The 14,525-nt window shown below is 50.8% G+C and overlaps 3 protein-coding genes across 3 annotated transcripts; all 3 read right to left on the reverse strand.

Annotated features, from left to right (window-relative positions):
- Nucleotides 1-420: 420 nt before the first annotated feature.
- LOC120652549 (F-box protein At4g18380-like) lies at nt 421-1,996 on the reverse strand. Its single transcript, XM_039930401.1, has one exon. The coding sequence runs from the start codon at nt 1,873-1,875 to the stop codon at nt 751-753; it is 1,125 nt and encodes a 374-aa protein (XP_039786335.1). The 5' UTR covers nt 1,876-1,996; the 3' UTR covers nt 421-750.
- A 4,000-nt stretch (nt 1,997-5,996) lies between these two features.
- Nucleotides 5,997-9,115, reverse strand: LOC120652550 (membrane steroid-binding protein 2-like). The gene is made up of 2 exons (XM_039930402.1): nt 8,544-9,115; nt 5,997-6,572 (listed from the first exon to the last, which is right to left on the reverse strand). Exons 1-2 carry the CDS (start codon nt 8,918-8,920, stop codon nt 6,314-6,316), a joined length of 636 nt encoding a protein of 211 aa, XP_039786336.1. The 5' UTR covers nt 8,921-9,115; the 3' UTR covers nt 5,997-6,313.
- Nucleotides 9,116-11,426: 2,311 nt separating this feature from the next.
- LOC120652551 (guanylate kinase 2, chloroplastic/mitochondrial-like) lies at nt 11,427-14,344 on the reverse strand. Its single transcript, XM_039930403.1, has 4 exons — nt 14,014-14,344; nt 13,792-13,923; nt 13,501-13,692; nt 11,427-12,136 (listed from the first exon to the last, which is right to left on the reverse strand). Exons 1-4 carry the CDS (start codon nt 14,215-14,217, stop codon nt 11,798-11,800), a joined length of 867 nt encoding a protein of 288 aa, XP_039786337.1. The 5' UTR covers nt 14,218-14,344; the 3' UTR covers nt 11,427-11,797.
- Nucleotides 14,345-14,525: the final 181 nt, after the last annotated feature.

The raw sequence follows: 14,525 nt of genomic DNA on the forward strand, positions 1-14,525 counted from the left end.
TGCTCCATCCCATTCATTTGATTGAAATCGTGATTTCATCTCAGAACTTTGACAGCATTGTGGACAACACCTGTTTAGTTCGCGAAAAAGTTTGGGTTTTGGTACTGTAGCACATTTCGTTATTACTTAACAACTAATATTCAATCATGGACTAATTAGGCTTAAAAAAATCATCTTGTGCTAATTAGTTAGACTGCGTAATTATTTATTTTTTAAACCACATTTAATGCTCCATATATGTGTCCAAAAATTCGATGTGACGGGTACTTTGTTCTACTGGCCTACTCCAGTATCAACCAACAGTATTTTTCTCTCACACCTAACCAGCACCAGCTACCAGCCACCAGCTACCAGCCACCAGCCAACCAGCAGTAATTTTATCTAACAACAAATCAGCACCAGCCGGCAGCCACCCGAACATAGTCTAACCAGGGCTATCATTCCATCCATTGATTCATCCATTCATCATAGCACCAAAATGTTATGGAGCTGGCTGCAGGTGCTGCCCACTCCATTCGATTATTGATTGTGTCACAACGATGCCAAGGCAGTAACGAGACATGAGTGATCGAGGCGGCATCAGCGTTGATTGTTACAAGGTGGAACACCTCAGTATGCCGCCGATCTCTGAGCCGGGCCGAGCTGAAGCGAGGAGAGCAACCTAGTTGCCATTGCCCATTGCCATGGAGGTGGTGCTCTGGCCGTTGCAAGTCTTGCAGACGCGCGGTGCACAGGTGGAGCCTAGCTAGACTAGAAGCCGTTCATCTCAAGCAGGTAGGTGCGGCGCTTGCTGAGGACTCCCACGGCCTCCCTGAAGGGCCCGTCGAAGGTGTCGGCGACGAAGTCGTCGAGCTCCTTCCTGCCGCCGCCGACGCCGCCGGCCTCGCCGACGGGCTTGATGACCACGAGCGTGGCGCCGTGGATCCTCGTGCCGTCGGAGAGCTCCAGCAGCGGCGCGTAGCGGAGCTTCATGTTGCAGGCGGGCACCTGCGTGCGGTTGGCGGCGGCGGCCGCGGCGAGCGGCTTGTCCCTGAACTCCTTGAGCTGGTCGCGCCCCATGGTGAGGGTGCCCTGGCCGTGCGCGTCCGTGAGCGCGACCTGCTCCAGGGTGGGGTGCTCCTTGACGATCTCGCGGAGGAGGTAGTGCCTGGTGGCCGCGGCGATGAGGGAGCTGATGGTCCAGACCACGCGCAGCTTGAGGCCGCCGTTGGTGTAGAAGGACTCCGGGATGCTGCCGCTGTCGTCGCCCGTGGCATCGGAGTCGGCGGCGGCGGCGGCGGTCAAGGAGGCGTGGTGGGTGCCGGCGGCGGCCCGTTCCACCTTGGTGCCGCCGAGGATGACGCAGCTCTGGAGCGTGCTGCCGAACACGGCCTTCCACTTGAGGACGACACCGTCGTCGGTGCCGACGTCGGAGACGGGGAGCTCCATGCGGAGGTTCCGGATGCTGCTGAAGTTCTTGAGCACCTGGGCGGGCGAGTGGTGCTGCAGCTGCGCGTGCTTGCCGCCGTGCGCGCCGGCGCCGGACTTGGCGTCGCAGTGCGCGAAGGGCTTGAGCACGGCCTGCAGCATGGCCTTGAGGAGGTGCGAGAGCACGGCGCGCGGGCGCGGCGCCCCGGCCAGGCCGAGCGCGTCGGCGCCGGCGCCGTCCGCGCCGTCGGCGGGGATGACGCGGTCGATGCGGAGGCAGGCGTCGTCGACGAGCGGCACGAGCGCGTTGAAGCGGCGCGACACCGCGGAGCAGCGGCCCAGCGAGCGCGCGTCGGCGAGCTTGTTGAAGATGATGAGGACCAGCGAGTCCGGCACCCGGTCGAAGTGGTCCTCCCCCTCCGCGGCGAGGAGCAGGTCCTCCGCGAAGACCCGGTGCTTGGACTGCATGCTGCCTGCCTGCCTCGGGATTCTTGCCGCCGCTGCTGCTGCCGGAGCAGGGAGGAGGCGGGGAGGGGAGAGTAGGTGAGATAGGAAGGGGATGGTGGTGGCGAGTGAAGGGCTGAAGGCGCTGCGGAGGCGCTTATAAAGGCGGGGGAGGAGAGCGACCGTTTGTTAAGCCCGTCCATGGCTGCGTGTCGGGGTGCCCCTAATCATACCGTTAGAGAGGAGAGAGACTGAGAGAGAGAGACGGTGAGTGGATTCTTTTCGGTTTTTCTTTTCTACCGTTGCCCATGGAGTTGTATCTCTCTGACCCTCCTGGTCCTAGGATATTAGTTTAATCAGTTAATCCTCCTCCTCGTCTCACTCGATCTCCTTCCTGCAGAATCTGGGCAACGGTACTCTCGGTGGTAGTCAGAACTACCCTGTACTCCAGCACGTCATTCCTTCATATTGCCCATTCACCAATGATGCAATTTTGCTTCCTTCACTGTGAAGCACACCTATTCTGTCCATCGAAATAAGACTTTTTGACTCAAAATTTTTCAAAATCTACAGATTTTGAACGAAAATTGCACAAGATAATGCAATGCAAGAACTAACATTCAGATTCTAAAACGAGGCCCGAGATTTTTGTTGCAAAAAAAAGATGGAGGGAGAGGGCGACAGCAAGATCTATGAGATCGAATGTGCAGCCTTTCCCCGGGATAAAGTGGCGCTCGCGCTAATCATGACCACTCTAACCAAAAACCAATCGAGCTGTTGGTGCTGCACTGAACAGGATGATGGGCGCCCCTGCATTTTCTATTCCCAACGGGGAAGAAAAGGCCCCTTTAATTCCCCCCGGGCAGCAAATTAAAGCGTCTTAAGAACGGCCAGTCCTTTCCTGATAATTGCCCGTCTGTCAGCACTCATTTTTCAGAAGTTTTTTTAAAGAAAAACATTTTTCAGAAGTAAGGATCGTAACCGTCTGTCAGCCCGTCTCCGTGGGGTTTGGCTGGCCTCACCGGAGGGATCGCCCGGCGGCCCTCGTCGTCCTCGAGCTCGGTGCCGTGCACGGCCGTGGGCAGACTGAGGAGATCCGGGTCGCAGGACATTTCACTCGGTTGTGTTTAGTTCGCGAAAAAGTTTAAGTTTTGATACTGTAGCACGTTTCGTTGTTATTTGACAAATAATATTCAATCATAAATTAATTAGATTTAAAAGATTTTTTTTTCGTGCTAATCAGTTAGACTGTATAATTATTTATTTTTTCAATTGTATTTAATGTTTCATGTATGTGTCCAAAAATTCGATGTGACGAGTACTATAGAAATTTTTTTAGAAATTAAACATGGCTAGAAACGGTGCCATTGTCCTGAACTAGGCGGTGCACCTAAACAGAGCACGATTTCAGTAACAAGCAGTAGAGGCTAGAAAAAAAACGTACCATACCCGCCCGTGAAAAATAATACTATCTCGGCATCCCCACTGTGCGTGTGCAACCGCGCACGAGCGCTCTCCCGTGGCCGGCCGGGCCGGGCCAGCTTCGCGCGCAAGGAGGAACCAACCCCAAGTCCCAACCGCCGAATAATGCGGTAGCTCGGCGCGTGAGGGGCCGTTTAGTTCCGGAAGCAAAAAATTTTGGATGTCAAATCTAGGATTTGACCAGATGCCGGGAGGGTTTTTCGAACACTAATTAAAAAACTAATTTCAGAACTCACTTGGAAACCGCGAGACGAATCTTTTGAGGCCTTTGACCGCATCATTAGCACATATGGGTTACTGTAGCACTTATGGCTAATCATGCACTAATTAGGTTCAAAAAATTCGTCTCGTCGTGTACAACCAAATTGTGTATTTAGTTTTATTATTTAATTATATTTAGTGCTTCATATATGTGTTCAAAGGGTAGTTGTACACCATATGCACGCCCCCCCCCCCCCCCCCCGCTGCTACTGACCCTCTTCTCTCTCTGTCTCGTTTATGATTGGGAGAGAACTGAACCAGAACCATCATGCAGTCTAGCATTATACAAAGCTATTTGCTCTGTATCATAAATTCATGATGTGTCTACAGGGCGCTCCATGATTACAGTATTAGCCAAGCATGAACTGTCCGTACTTGTGCCAACACCAGCCTATCCGACGATTTTTTTCTCTTCTTCTTAAAAAAAATTGCGTGCATGGGTCTGATGATCTCTGGACTCCGATGATGCCATGTTTGCCAACGAGGCGCGGTGCCGGTCTACCGGCTGGGAAGGGGGCGAGATGATGGGCTCTCGCACCTAGAGCTAGAGACCCAGCGAAAAGGCGCCTGCCGAGGCCATCCTCATGGACGCCAATCAGGTCCTCTCCTCTCCTGTAGCGTAGTCACACGATAGATCACTCATTGATGGAGATGGAGCTGGAGCTGGAGCATTGTTCTTGTGCTTTTAAGAATGTGTTTTCCCCGATTTCTCGAGAACGTGGAACGTGTTTTCAATTCGGGGTTTGGGAGCCGGCGTTGCTTTCGCCCGCCGCTGGCAGTGGGCAGCCGCCGCTCTGTGGGAGCGGGCATGCTCCTTCCCTTGGATGGAGATGGGGATTCGGGTATGGGGGGTGGCGTTTCGAGGGCTCTCCGGAGGGCGCTTTGAGGCATTATGTCGAAAGCCACCACTCGTGCAATCAGCCCGTCCGTGCAAGATGACACACACCAAAGCGAGCATTGAATTGATCAATCCAATATTGATGAGAAATGACAATGAGGATCTCCCCTAAATGATGAGCTATGGAATGCTATACTAGCAGTACCTGATAGCCTTCGCTCTTTCTTTTAGCAGTTGACAGCCATTGAAAGACACCTTTATCAATAAAAGAATAGGAACAGTAGAATTCAGCAGGGCTGACGGAGGTACAGTAGTAGTAGTAGACAGGGAACCCCAATCTGACAGGTAAAACTACAGCTCTCCCTCTTCCCTGTGAATCGCCGTACGGCGGTGCACCGCGGCATTAACGGGGAGGCTTGGACCAGAAGGCTCGTGTAAAACGACAGGAATTTTCTACGTTGTCTGGGAGAAATCCGGAGGAAGGGAAACGCTGCGACGCACTCATCTACGACGTCGGTGTCGGAACCATGCCGCCGTCCGGTCCTGATACCCCGGACGGGACGCCATGTAGGGCAGAGGCATTGATGTGAGCCTCTTCCGGCGCCTGCCACGATATTTTGCAGCAACAGTGAGAGCTGAGAAGCCTTTTTTTTTTGGGAAATGAGAGCTGAGAAGCCTGGTCGGGCCCCCCGATACTGAATACTCGACGCGCTCCGATCGATCTACCAGACGAGATCGTTCCGAAGCTGCTGGAGCTTGGAGCAGGAGGGTTAGGTTTTGGAGACGATTCACCGGGGGAGAGATCGCGGCCGGTAGAGGTAGGTCGGCCACCATTGCACCAAGAAAAGGCACGAGCTTGCCGGCGTAAATTCCCGGGTCGGGCACGGATAGGCTGGTCCTCCTCGCAGTCCAGAGAGTCCTCTGTTTTGCGGAACAGAAACAGGGGGACGGCGGGGACGGGTGGTTGAGCGAGGTGGTGGCGCCCGCCCACGCCATCGTGGATTGTGATGGCGAGGGGAGGGCCGAGGGGGTGGTGCTCCTGCTCCAGATCGGACCGCCACATGACGCGACTCGGGCACGGATAGATGGATTGCGCTGCTGCGTGGTGCCCCCCCCCCCCCCCCCCCCCCCCCCCCTTCGGGAGCCGTGGGGCACGTACGTGCCAAGGGAAGGCAGCGAGGGGTCCCCCGTGCAGCCGTGCTCGGCTCCCCGGGACACGCCATGTGAGCGGACGAGCGCTCCCCTGCCCCGGACCTGCCTCTTGCTCCGCCCCGCCACGGAGAGCAGCCGAGAGGAGACAATCATTATCAGCCACGGCGGGAGCCGGCCGGGCGAGCCCCCGCGTCGTGGCGGTCATCCCCCATGCGTTGGCAAGGCTCAAGATTGCAAGACGATCAAAAGGAAGGAAGGAACTCGCTGCTAACAGAATAAAAGGACCAGCTCAAGCAATCAACCGTAGACGACGCATAATGTGTGGAAAGCGAGGAATCTGATCGAAAGAACGGACATGATTCGGATGCTGTTCTCCGACAGGGCAGAAAAAGTAATCGGTCTATGCTGTGGGTTGGCGAATCATGGCGCTTTAGCTGACAGCAGGCTCGTTGTTACACGAGCAACAAAGCCAGGAATCATGACACAAATCACGCACCGATATACACATGGGCTGTTCCCTCAGAGCCTCCAGAGTTATTCTGCCACTCAAAACCTCCCCCTAATCCACTAGACATCAAAACAAAAGCGGGCAGGGCAGGTACATTAGTCACACGTACAGACAACACACGATGACGCGGGCAGCGCCACCTACTATAGTGAGCACATCAGATCTACCCCTTGGGATGCAGTGAGAAGAAAACAAGGGGACGAAGCAAACCGGCGATGGAGTTAGGCGTCCCCTTCCTCATGGTCAGGCTGAGCGGCGTTGCGGCCACTGCCTGCTGTGTCTTGACAGGCAAGGTGACCCACCCTCGGGTACCTCTCCTTGAATTTTTCCTCCCAGTCTTGCAACACCTCCAGCTCATCGGAGCTTAGGCCGTCCAAATCCCCGGTGAGGTCATTAGGGTCAAATGACATCAATGCCAGGGCCCGGGTTGCATCCCTCCCGGCAAACAAGGAGTATGGCCCCTGAGGGCCATAAAAGAGCCTGAGAGAAAAATATCAGGGAACACAATCATGAGCGGGCAATAAACCAAATTATACGTCCATAATGACACGAGCAACATCTTATTTGCAACAGAGGCCTACTGCTCAAGGGCATACCCACATAGCAGAATCTCATACAAGGCAAACGTTCTGTTTATGAATAATGTTATAGATAAACAGATCTTGTTTCAAATGTCATCTGGAAGTGGAACTATGATGCATATTTTACATTGCATAACCATATGTGGTCGTCAGCCACTAGTCACAGACATACAATACATTGCACAAGTACCAAGTTCACGTCTAAAAATCAGAATCCAAACAGACCTATATACCTAATTCTTTGGCAGTATATGGAGCAGAAGAACATCCAAATAGAAAACTACAGTGAGTGTTCAAGAAAATAGACAGTCTCAACAAATAAGAATATGCTTGTTGCCTGTTGAAACAGCAGACTAGGAGGATGAACAACAGTTAAACAAAGCAAAGTATTAAGACTAGCCGACAGTAGCAATAGACACTACTGATTGCAGACAACAGGATAAACAATCCTGACTAAACTACAGAAGAGTATGACTTCACAACTATATACTATTTCCCAGACAAGTGTGGAGCTAACAAAGGAGGGATGGAGACATGGTAGATAAACTATGATCACTTATACAACATCCAAATGCTAGCTAAACAAACAAGGTGCACAAAGCAATCAGAAACATTAATAGTGGCCCTGCAAGTTTGCAACTTGCTATAAACCAGAAGATAAAGGAAAACGAAACAGTAAAGCTAATTAGGTGGAGCAAGAGGTCGTTGAAATGAATACAGATTTAGGAAATACAACACATGCAGAACATGGCAGTGTTTCAACTCAATCTTTATATTACTAAGCAAGGAGACATGGATATGATTTATTATGATCACTTTAGCAAACAAATGACTAGCTACAGAACAAAGGTGCATAAAGCAAACATCAATAAAAATATTGGCACTGCAATCAGAATGTAAACAAAAAAAAAAGAAACAGATTAATTAGGAACACAAAGAGACCATAGAAATGGATAGGGAATTGGGAATTCAGTACATATTAAGTATGACAGTGTTTCGAGAAATCAGTTTCAATTGGAAGTATCAGTAGATTTATTTAAATAAGGAGTTTAGCTTCAGAGCTCCAAAAAAGTAGTCCAACTAGATAATGTAAAACTCAGCCTAGGGGAAGACCTCCACACAAGGTATTAGCAGTAGAAAAATTTTCTAGCTGCAGCACCTGGAAAAGACCCAAAAGGCTCCCTGTGCCGCCAAGGACTCCCACAGGCCACGGGGAGTCAAACTGAGGCCACTGGGGTGGTAGTAATGCACTACAACCACTAGGCTGCAAGCCTGCAGCCCGTTAGCTCTACTAGATAATGTAAGCTTAACACTTAGGTTTCATTTTGATTGTTTTGGTTTCTTTACATGATGTCAGACAAGGATCTGTCATCACTCTCATTATAGCTAGTTAATAAACTCTAATTTACATTAGATGAATGCTATAAATATTTATACACTACGAGCACGATGATAAAGGAATCCAGCATATGTTATAGACTTTATAGGCCAGTCCATAGCAAAACATTAAACATTTGGCAAATTTAAACTGTGTAGTGCCCCTGAACGTGTCATTGCATAATGGAAAAATCCAGGTCTTAGTGCCCCTGCAGGTTTCTGAGTGAAATGAACAATCCACAGTTCCCAGTATGGCAAATTCAAACCTACTTACTGCACGCAATGGCTAAAAACCAGTTATTGCCACTCCAACATAAAATCAGCTATTGCCACTCAATGATTTGGTCGTGCCCAACTATGTAGTATTTGTTTCCTGTTAATGGTTTCAGCTCGGTTTGGTTTACAAAGTAGCAAAATCAGTTGGATGGGCAGCATATCAGTCGCCCGCATCTTGACGAAATCAGAGGGAAGCGGAATCGAGTGCGATCCTCACCTCCCGCGCGAGACGTCGTAGACCTGGCCGCGGATGGCGATGAGGATCTGCTTGGCGGGGTCCTTGCCGTCGTACGACCTGAGCTGCTCGAGCGTGATCTCGCCGACCTCGACGGGGTCCGGAAACACGAAGGGCATCGGCGCCTCCTCCTCCTCTTCCCGATCCTTCTCCTTCTCCTTCTCCTTCTCCTTCCTCTCTTCCTCCCGCTGCTGCTCGGGTTGCTTGGGAGGCGCCGCGGGGGAGGGGGCGGCGGGGGCGACGAAGAGGGAGGAGACGAGGAGGTAGGTCGCGAGCATGAGGGCGAGGATGGTGGCGGCGGCCCCCGGCGTGAGGCCCGTGTAGGCCTGCAGGGCCTCCGCGACCCCCTGCGGCACCATTAGGGTTCGCTGCGAGCGCGGGCCTAGCTGGGTTTTGGAATTTGGAGGATGGGGAGGAGGGAGGGGTAGGCGCCGCCGGTGCCGGACGTTGTTGACTCGGCGACTTCGGGTGGAAGGGAAGGGAAGGAAAAGGAAGGTTTGGTTGCGTTGGTCCGGGACGGCAGCCAGCGACGGCGAGCGGAAGCGCAAAAGCCGAGCTCCCTCACGCGGCAGGCGGCGAAAAAGTGGCACGCGGCAACCGGCACCGCCCGGGCCTGCGCACATGTTGGTTGGCCCGCTGTCGCCGTACCATACGGGCCTCCTTCCACGAGTTTGTTGGGCCTGTTATATCAGGAAAAAGTTGTGACAGGCGGTCGCTTACTCAGAAGCTAAGGTGCTACCAAAGCTCCAGTAACCATGAGGCTATGTACTATTTCGCTTATGATAAATCTTTCACACAAAAAAATAACGTTATGGTAAAACTCTGAAACAAATTGGTGGTGCCAGGGGTGTTCAATACCCTAATTACGAATACCAACTTTTACCCCTCATCCGGTTTGGGCTGGTTTTGCCGGTTTAGGGTCTTCAACACTCCCCCATAATTGATGCTCCGCAAAGAGCAGACCTGCCTCTTGTGGTTGACAGGTTTGAGTTTAGCCTCAAGAATGGTTGCAAAAAGGAAATCAAAAGGCCATGAGCTCTGAAGCTACATATGCTGTAACAATATTTAAACTAATCACTCCGTTCTGCTGCAACCAGCTAACAGTATTTTTCTCTCACACCAAACCAGTACCAGTTAGCCAGCAGTACTTTTCTCTCACAACAAATCAGCATCAGGCCATCAGTCACTAGCCAAAGCCAGCCGAATAGAGTGAATGTTGCAAATCTGAGACCATGATATGAACAATCAGGTAATTCCTTCCATTTAAAAATGTGACGTTTACGATAAAATAATTAGTTAAAATAATATCATATATTTAAGGGTTAATTGGATCCATGTCATTACAATTTTCTAAGTTCTTTGATCTGCTATTATAATTCACCTATTCCGAATGATGCCATTACAATTTATATCTTCTCTAAGCCATGCCATTTTATACTCAAACCCACCTGCAGGAGCCCGTATTGCCGTATAGAGCAAAATGTCCCTACTGCTAATCTGCTGTGATTCTCTCACTCCACTCACACACACTGCCGGCGCCGCATGTCATCCCCTTCCTCCGAACGCGTCGCCGCCCCTGCTCTGCACGCGCGACGCCGTGCCGCGCCTCCGCCCCTGCTTCGCGCCGCCACCGGGCCGCGCTCCGCGCAGCGCCGGCGCCGCCGTGCCCCGCCTCCGCCCCTTCTCCGCGCACGCAGCGCCTGCGAGGCCCGCGCCGCCGCCGCCGTGCCGCGCCTCCTCCCCTGATCCCAGTCCCCCTCCTCCCCGTCGGGGCTGAGCGCGCGGGACTCCGCAAGAAAAAGTACGCAGCGGCGGTGGCCGCGAAGGGAGGGGGCAGGAGCTGGCGCGAATCGCCTCCTTGTCCAGGCGCCGGCAGCGTCGGCCTCGGTGCCAGTGCCACCAGCCTCTCGCTCCGCTGCCGGCGCCGGCATGTCGGCGACGTTGCGGTAGATGTGCGCGGACTCGACGAGGCCGCGGTGCATCGGGTACCGGTCGACCCAGGCCATGGGGAGCGTCCCCGACGGCGTGGCGGCGGACGGCCGCACGGGACCCTCGGACAGCTTGGTCACCGTGAAGATGCCCATGGATCCACGGTCTTGTCTGCTAGCTTAGCTTGGGAATGGAATGAAGGAGGAGGCCCAGGTCCGGCGTGGCGCTCTGCAGGCGGAGGTTCTCCCGCTGCTACACCACCACGCGGCTGCCGACGCACTTCCTCACCCGGCCCCCCCGAGCCGCGTCGCCATGGCAGGGCCGCGCAGCGCCGCGCGAAACGCGTGCAGCGCGCCGGCGTCCGACTGAGCCTGCGCCGCCGCGGCGGAGCAGGGGCGTGGCGCGGCACGGCGGCGCCGGCGCGGGCCTCGCATGACGACGAGCAGAGGAAAGGAGGGGAGTCCAAAAAGGACGGAGGGAGGGAGTGGATGACATGTGGGGCCGGCAGTATGTGAGTGGGGTAAGAGAATCATAGCAGGGGCATTTTGGTCTATACGGTAGTATGGATACCTGCAGATGGGCCTGGAAATCAAATATGTATAAAATGGCATGGCTCAGAGAAGATGTGAATTGTAATGACATCGTTCGAAATAGGTGAATTGATCCAATTAACTCTATATTTAAAGGTGGAGGACTACCAAATACTTGAATAGCTCAGAAATGGTTTTACAGTATTCAACATGCATGCACGCAGAAATCCTTGAGAATTATGGGTTTCAGGGGTTGCATTGTGCAAGAGGAATAATCCAAGCAACATCTGTTCTAACATTGGAAAGAACAAAGTAAATTTTATTTTGAAGCCAAAGTGGCAATTGTGCTATAATTGGCACCCAATTCATGTGCATGCCCAAGCAGCCCAGCAAACACTAGTCAGTATGAAAAAGAAACAGAAAACATCATTTAAGATTTCATCTGAAAGACTGAAACTAGTTTGTTACAGCCCTTAAGATGCCCTCCGTTAGAACTATAGGAACCAAAGTAAACAAACAATAGAGAGACAAATAACGAAAAGGTAAAATTGAATATACAGCCCGCAGAGTATCTCAATGGAGACTGCTGAAGGTAAACATGTTATATTTCTGTGACTCAGCAATCCATTGAACTTTCTGACTACTGAAACCTGAACTTAGTCAAATTGTTGTAATGAATTTCCTTCACACTTCAGCAAACTTGGACAGATTAGGTCGTACAGATAACTTCCCTTCAAACAGATGAATATATTAGGCATAGGTCACATGAGCATCAGCTTAGATATTGACAGGCCGCTTGTGAATTTTAGCCTTCTCAGCATCAATAATAGACTCAACTTGTTTAACAGCCTCCTCAAGCTTCCCTTCAGCATTTACAACCACGTAGTCAAAATTGTGCATGCGTCTCACCTCCTCCCTGGCTGTTGCAATTCTGACAAGAAGCATATCTGATGTTTCTGTTTTACGGTGGATTAGCCTTTTAACTAGTGCCTCTTCACTCTCTGCAACTAAAAATATGAAGACGGCAGATTCACCGAGTATTTCTCTCAAAGTTGCTGCTCCTTGAATGTCCACTCTCAAGACAATGTCACAGCCTTTAGCCATGTAGTCGCGAATCTGGATGCCAAAATGTAAATGTATTAGAAGTTTCAAGTTTGTGTATACATTCATTCAGAAACACCAAGACACAACTGCTTCGGTTCTACTATGTGGATAGATTTATTCAGTCCAATCTGCTCAGAAACGATTTTCTTAGGTACAATGAATGAATGTCAACAGATGCTTACAAATTCTTTCGATCAACCATAACTGCCATTGAAAATAAACACATACTGTAGATTGATGGCATGCTGGAGACAGTGAAACGTGAAAGACAGAATTTGCAGAAATTAACTAAATCAACGATTTGTTCGATAATGGGAGTTTGAACCTCCTATCAAGCATCACAGAAGAGGTTCAAGCAACCAGTTTACAAAGATAATTATTCAAAACCCTAAGCTGTTAAGGTTACAAGGAAGGTGGAATGCCCAAACCATGATCTTGTAATGCTTTTCCAAAAATTCCAAAGCATAGCGTTCCCATAGCTCAAATTTACTTGATATGTGTAGCAAATATTTTTTTTGAAGCAAATATGTGTAGCAAATATGATAACTATCATTTGCAAACATATATACTATTGCAGTCTTGTGAACTACAGTATGAGCATGAGCTACCCTGCTTGGCAAATAAAGTGGAGTGAAGCCCTGTTATTTGCTTTCAAGGGGCAGAGCTGGGGTAAGACAAGGAGCTGAACCTACATAGCTCACAGATTTCCTGTGACTAACTCTGTATACATATACAGTTATAAACCATCAAGACACAGATTAGATAATTTAACAAGTTGAAAAGTGACTTAAAGATTTGTTAGCCACAGCATTCTACACAGATTTATAATACAATTTTGGAAGTTAAAGGCGGCAAATATTTGCAACTAAATTTTTGTGTCCTATGAGTTCCATTTCTATTAGGTATTAGGCCAACAGTGCAACTCTGTTGCATCTGTGTTTTGGGAAAACAAAAGGGGAATAGCCATAGGGTAGTTTCTCAAGTCGAACAGGCAATTCAATCTTCCTGAATTTGTATATATCAAACTTTTGTATTGTGCAGTAAAGGTTCTATGTTTTATTTATTTATTTATTTTCGTGACTTGAGTCCACAACGACTTCCACATAAATTTTAGCTTCACCACTGATACCCTTACCTCTTGTTCTAGAGGTGCAGCATGATTTTCAGCAATGATGGATATCCAGTTACTCATTGCATAAACATAACAGCATAAGTGCTTAGGCAAACCGTTGTCGGTGTACAATGGCAATCATAATATAATTAGGTATGCCTTGTCCTAACTCCTAAAAGCCTTAACTTATCTAACGTAGCCATGTACAGAAACTTTGAAGACAAAACAACAATTCTTGTGCAGAGAAATAACCAGGACATCATACCTGTTGCTTGGGGATCCCTTTGTACTCCCCATAAACAAGAGCGTACTCAAGCAATTCATCCCTCTCAATCATCGTTAGGAACTCCTCCTTAGTGATGAAGTAATAGTCTTTCCCGTCAACTTCACCTGGCCGCTTCGCTCTGCTTGTCGCGGTCACAACGAAATGCATCTCTTCCCTCTGCTCTTGGAGCCTCTGGAGAGCAAACCAACCCGGCATTGTAAAGCCAAAGCACGAAAAACCAAACATGAATCAACACTGCAACAAAGGCAGGGAACGGTTGCAGGGTAGCACCTTAATGACAGCGTCCTTGCCGACGCCGCTGGGCCCGCTGATGACGAGGATCATCGGCTGCGGCGGTGGCGCCAGCGGCTCGGAGCTGAACGTGGTGCCCAGCGCCGCCTCCAGACCCCGGAACAGCTGATCCTGCAGTGGCGCAGCAGACGAACACCTCAGAACGCGCTAGGCGATGGAGATAGGAGCAGAAAAGCACAGCGTAAGGGTGTTATCCGGGACCTTCTCGGCGCCGGGGTGAGGAGGCGGCGGCGGAGGGGGCCGGGACGCGTGCTGCCACCCAGCGGAGGAGGAGGACATAAGGCGGCGGGGCGGTGGGCGGGACGCCGGAGGCGCGGCAGGGGCGGCGAGCGGCTGGAGGGGCCGGCCCCGGACGAGGGAGGGGGCGCGGGCGAGCGCGCAGGAGAACCTGCGGGAGAGAAGCATCGAGAAGGTTCTGGAACCAGCGGAAGAGTGGGATGGTGGAGGGGAGCGGTCAGCGGTGGGTGCGGGGATTGGAGATTTGGAGTAGGAAAGGATGGCCGATGGCAGAGGGGGTTTGAGAGGTTTTTGGGGGGTTGCTCTTGCCGTGAGCATGGCGTGTTCTAGGGATAAAACGAATTGCGTAATGGTCACACTACATTCTTATATGTACTTTTATTATAAGAACACGCTTTAGTATAACTTTGCGTGCTTAGCAACCGTTTGAATTAGATATATAAACAATATAGATCAATTGTTTAGCATTTGTACCT

Source organism: Panicum virgatum, chromosome 9K (assembly GCF_016808335.1).
Source record: "Panicum virgatum strain AP13 chromosome 9K, P.virgatum_v5, whole genome shotgun sequence".
Taxonomy (NCBI): Eukaryota; Viridiplantae; Streptophyta; class Magnoliopsida; order Poales; family Poaceae; genus Panicum; species Panicum virgatum.